Below are 5,160 nucleotides of genomic sequence, written 5' to 3'. Positions count from 1 at the left end.
AGAGGACATAGATTGAAAGTGATTTGTAAACGAAGCAAGGGTGAGATCAGAAGAAACTTCTTCACCTAGCAAATAGTTAGGGTCTGGAATGCACAGCCTGGAAATATGGTAGCGGCAGGTTCCACTGAGACATTCAAGAGGGAAACTGGATGGTCATTTGGATAGAAATGGTGTGCAGGGAGATGGGGAAAAGGCAGGAGATTAGCATGAGGTCACAGAGCCGGACAGGCTATAAGAACTGGTGCAGGTGCAATGGGCTGAATGGCCTCCTGCTGCACTGTAACAAGTCTGTGATTGAAAGTGACTGGTACAAACCCTGAATGTCCCAGACAGCTACCCAGCCAATGGAAATGCTGATTAAAGTGTGAGCATTGCTGTCATGTAGCAAATGTGGCACACAGGAAGATCCCACAAATAGCAATCTGGCGATGACCAGAGAGTGGGATCTCATGCCTCGGGATAGAGACCTTAGAACCTTTCACAGCCATTTCAGAGAGGCTTAAGGTCTTATTCCAGCAGTGCAGCACTCCCTCCGTACTTCATTGGGCACATAACTCTACAGTAAGGAGGCAAGTCCCGATTTAGAAACCCTGGTAGCGATGTCGATAAAATGGAGTGCCTGCTCAGGCGTTTCTGCAGGCACTTCAGAGCGAGCCCCATCGCTGTGGGTCTGGAGTCACATATAGGCCCAGATTTCCTTCCCGAAAGGACGTGAGTGAACCCAATGGACTTTCAACAACAACCTGACATCTTCACAGTCACTTCCATTGGTTCCAATTTCTTACTGTTTCTCAAAGTGAATTCACTTCACCTGCCTGGAGATGGGATCTGATTTTTTTTTTCCATCCGTTACATAACCACAAGATTTCTGTGGACCTAGAGTACCAATGGACCCTGTCTCATCACCCAGAGGCAGGAAGCTTGGTCACCGGCAAGGAACACGGATAAAGTAACGGGCCAAAGAACCAGAGAAGGAGATGGGGAGGTAGTGAGTTGCTGTGATTTGGATCACACTGCCTGGAATTGCAGCATCCAAATGGAAAATGGGAAACCAGCTGAAAGGAAGACACTGTCAGGGCTACAGGAGTGTGGGATCTACTGGGTTACACATTCATACAGCTATCAGAGACTGAATGGCCTCATCAGCTCCCACAGAGGGTATTTCTTGACACCAGAGGGATTCATGTTGGAAATGGTTTTGGTCTCCTGTCTCCTTGTGACTGGCATTGGAGGGAAGGAGAGGCATCGGGAGGGAGGTTCAGACAATCCTATTCCACACCCCAGGAAACACATTTCCTTCTGCAACTAGTGACGAATATTTTGTGTCCTCCCAGGTAATGGATACAGATATGGTCCTGCTCCTGCGTTGCTGAACTGGAAAACTGTTCAAGACAACCTAGCCTGGAATATCGTCGTGCTACTGGGAGGGGGCTTTGCACTGGCTAAAGGCAGTGAGGTAACTCCATCCGTTACCACTAGAGGCGTACTCTCAAGGACAGGGGAATGGGCAAAGTGGTTGTATGGTCATAGGCCTTAGGAGTAGGCCATTCAGCTTCTTGAGTCTGCTCTGCCGACTCACTTTCCCATCTGCCTCTCACAAATCCTGATTCCTTTATTTGTCAAATTCCAATCTCTGCACTCAACAAGTTCCATTACCTGACCTCTGCTATCTTTTTCGGGTCGAGAATTCCACACATTTACGACCTTTGCTGAGAGAAAAAATATTTCTCCTCGTCTTCCACTTAAAAGTGAGATCTCTTATTCTTATTACTCTGGTTACAAGGTGCCCGTGAGGGGCAACATCATCGCAGTGTCCATTCTCTCCCATCCTGTTAGACTCTCTGATAGACACAGGCCCAGCCTGCTCCACCCTCCATCACAACATCATCTCAGGAATGCATTTTGTCAATATTTGCTGAACTGTTTTGGAATCTTTTATCAAATAAGGAGGTGAAATCTATACACAGATGTGGTCTCACCGATGCCCTGCTCAGCTGCAGCAAGGCTGTTGCTTAGCTCAGTTGGCTGGACAGCTGGTTTGTGATGTGGCACCGTGCGAACAGTGACCACACTGATTGAGGTTGCTATGCAAGCCTTTCTGTCTCAATCTCTCCCCTTGCTTGACCCTCAGATTAAACCACCACCGGTCACCTCTCTCTCTGTCTCTCTAAGGAGAGATTAGCCCTATGGGGCTTTGGTGACTCTACCTTTACAGCTGCTGTAAAACTTCCCTATTCTTACATTCTGATTCCTTTGCAATAAACATCGACATTCCACTTGCATTCCTAATCACTTGCTGTCCCTGCGGACCAACATACTGTGGTTCATGTCCCAGGACACCCAGATCCCTGAGCATCTCTGAACTGTGCACCTCTCTCTATTTAAATATTGTGCTGCTTTTCTATTCTTTCTGCCAAAGTGGACATGTTCACATTTTCCTACATTGTACCCCTTTGGAGAAATTTACCGACCATCCACTTCACCTGTGTATATCACCTTCTCAGACCCTTCTACCTCCTCTCGACAATTAGCTTTCAGACACCATCTTGCAGTTTCTGCAAATAAACATTAGCTCCCTTTAACTAACTCATCGATAATAGTTTGTGAATAGCTGAGACGCAGCAATGATCTGCATGGGCGTCCACTTGTTATAACTTACTAACCTGAAAATGGTTTTGAGATGGTCTAAGAAAAGAAATGTGTAATAAATATTATATTTGAGGATTGACTTTTAAAGTAAGGGAGTCAGGATTTGTTTTTCTCAGAAAGTCATTTGAAAAAGTGACCTAATTCAAGAAAACATGTGACTCCTGTCAAGTTCCTAGGTAGTGTCAATGGATGGAATATTTACACTGCTGAGTTTACAACAGTCTAGAAAACCATTTGTTTAGTTTTGACTTTAACATAGAAGGTTCAAAGTTTCAGTTTAGAAGAATCAGGAGCTCAGCTCAAAAGGAGAATAATTTTTGCTAGCATGTGAATCAGGCTGATAGTTTACTGGAACCAGTTGCTATTGTAAAATGGTTCAGTACGTGAAGCTTCTAAGCCAGGAGAGTTTGGACAGAAATCTTCAGGTTGTTAGAACTGAAAAAGTTCAGGTCATCAGAATTGAGAAACGTTTACACTCCAGACGACTCAGAAAGGAATTGTACAATTGTCTGTACAGTTCAGAGTAAAGAAACTGGAAGGAGTCAGTTAAATAAAAACCAAGAAAAGAGTTAAATGTCTCTGAAATTGAGAGTTTGTGAAAGGATAGTGTTGGGGAACTAGTTGAAACTGTATTTTGCTGTTTGTCCTAAGGGTTCTTTTAACTGTCTTTTATATGTGTCTTTGTTTTTTAGTGCAATAAACTTATTCTCTATTCTGAAAGAACATTTACAGCCTCCACTGAATACATATTAGTGACCAAGCAACACAATAACCAACCACAAATATTAAATGTGTGATGTTTCAAAAATAAAATCTGAAAGAACTGCGGATGCTGTAAATCAGGAACAAAAACAGAAGTTGCTGGAAAAGCTCAGCTGGTCTGGCAGCATCTGTGGAGACAAATCAGAGTTAATGTTTCGGGTGCAGTGAACTTGCAATGTTAACTCTGATTTATCACACATCACACATTTAATATTTGTGGTTGGTTATTGTGTTGCTTGGTCACTAATATGTATTCACAGGAGGCTGTAAATGTTTTTTAAGAACAGAGAATAAGGATACGTTCTGGCACATGTCTTGTCCTGTATTATCATCAGTTGGGATCAAAACAATGTCTACTCTCTGTTTTCTGTTAACTGACCAATCCTTAATCCAGGCTAGTACTTCATCTCCTGTACCAAGTGGGCTGACAATTTACTGTTAAGTGTTTTTTTGTTTCTTTGCTTTCTAGGAGTCGGGCTTTTCTGAATGGCTTGGAGCACAACTGACCCCTCTTGAGGCTGTCCCATCCTGGGCTATAGTTGTCATCCTCTGCCTGTTGATTGCTACATTCACAGAATGTGCCAGCAATGTTGCAACAACATCACTCTTCCTCCCAATTCTGGCTGCGATGGTAAGTCTGGTCACTGCCTCCAAAACACGCTGTTGTCGCATTAACTACCATCACACTCCCAGTGGAATTCCTGGGATTGGAGCAGCACCTTATTACCCATCATGAGTGCCCTTCAATACAGCAGAGAACTTTGTTCATTAAGAGCCAACTATGTTGATGTGGGTCTGGAGTTCAAGGGACTCGACTGGGGAGATGTGGAAAGGTTGTTTCTCTGTAGGAGAGTCTAGGACCAGAATAGGGATCACACATTTTTAATATAGAAATGAGGAGGAATTTCTTCTCTCAGAGGGTAGTGAATCTGTGAAATTCTTTACTGCAGAGGGCTATCAAGGCTGGGTCGTTAAGTATACTCAAAGCTGAGATAGATTTTTAATCAATGAGACGTGTGAGGGTTCTGGGGAAAAGGCAGGGAAGTGGAGTTGAGGATGATCAGATCAGCCATGATCTCATTCACTGACAGAGCAGATTCAATGGGCTGAATGGCCTACTTCTGCTTGTACATTTTATGGTCTTAATCGAAGGATAAATGAATAAATAAAGACCCTTGACAGAGCTGTGTGAATCCACAGGGCTGTGATCGACCAATGTAGCTTTCTGAAGAAGGGTCTAGGCCCGAAACGTCAGCCTCTCTGCTCCTCTGATGCTGCTTGGCCTGCTGTGTTCATCCAGCTCTACACCTTGTTATCTCAGATTCTCCAACATCGGCAGTTCCTACTATCTCTAGCTTATTAGCAAGTTGTCTGCCAAACTATCACATGGTGACAGTGAGTAGATACAGGACTCACTGTGTGAAACACAGAGCTGACAACTCAACAGAATTGTTCTTAAATCCCCAGGTGAAAGCCCAGGAAAATTTGGAAAACAAAATTTATTCAATAATTTTTGTGTATCAGATTTAAGTAGGCAATGATGAATCAAACCAATCAGCAACAAGGAATCAAATCGTTTCTGATTGGCTGTGGTAAGGTGGGGTCATGTGGGAGTGAAATGTCCAATGACCAATGGTAGGAGTCTAGGGAGGGTGAGGGGCCTTGGTGCATGTGCCAGTTGACCAATGGCAGGAATGCGGGGGTGGGGCCTTGGTACATGTGTCAGGTGACCAATGGAGGGAATGTGGG

At 44.0% G+C, this 5,160-nt stretch overlaps 1 protein-coding gene across 1 annotated transcript in view; it reads left to right on the top strand.

Moving 5' to 3' along the window:
* The window catches only part of LOC109923186 (solute carrier family 13 member 5-like), a 60,046-nt gene that overhangs the window by 18,315 nt on the left and 36,571 nt on the right, over positions 1 to 5,160 (top strand). The window contains exons 8-10 of the mRNA XM_048612332.1: positions 1,030 to 1,256; positions 1,335 to 1,456; positions 3,881 to 4,042. Coding sequence (XP_048468289.1) covers positions 1,030 to 1,256; positions 1,335 to 1,456; positions 3,881 to 4,042 — 511 coding nt within the window. The remainder of the gene's footprint in view (positions 1 to 1,029; positions 1,257 to 1,334; positions 1,457 to 3,880; positions 4,043 to 5,160) is intronic.

Source organism: Rhincodon typus, chromosome 26 (assembly GCF_021869965.1).
Source record: "Rhincodon typus isolate 14 chromosome 26, sRhiTyp1.1, whole genome shotgun sequence".
Taxonomy (NCBI): Eukaryota; Metazoa; Chordata; class Chondrichthyes; order Orectolobiformes; family Rhincodontidae; genus Rhincodon; species Rhincodon typus.
Note: the sequence above shows the minus strand (reverse complement) of the source record. Positions and strands in the feature narration are given on the sequence as shown.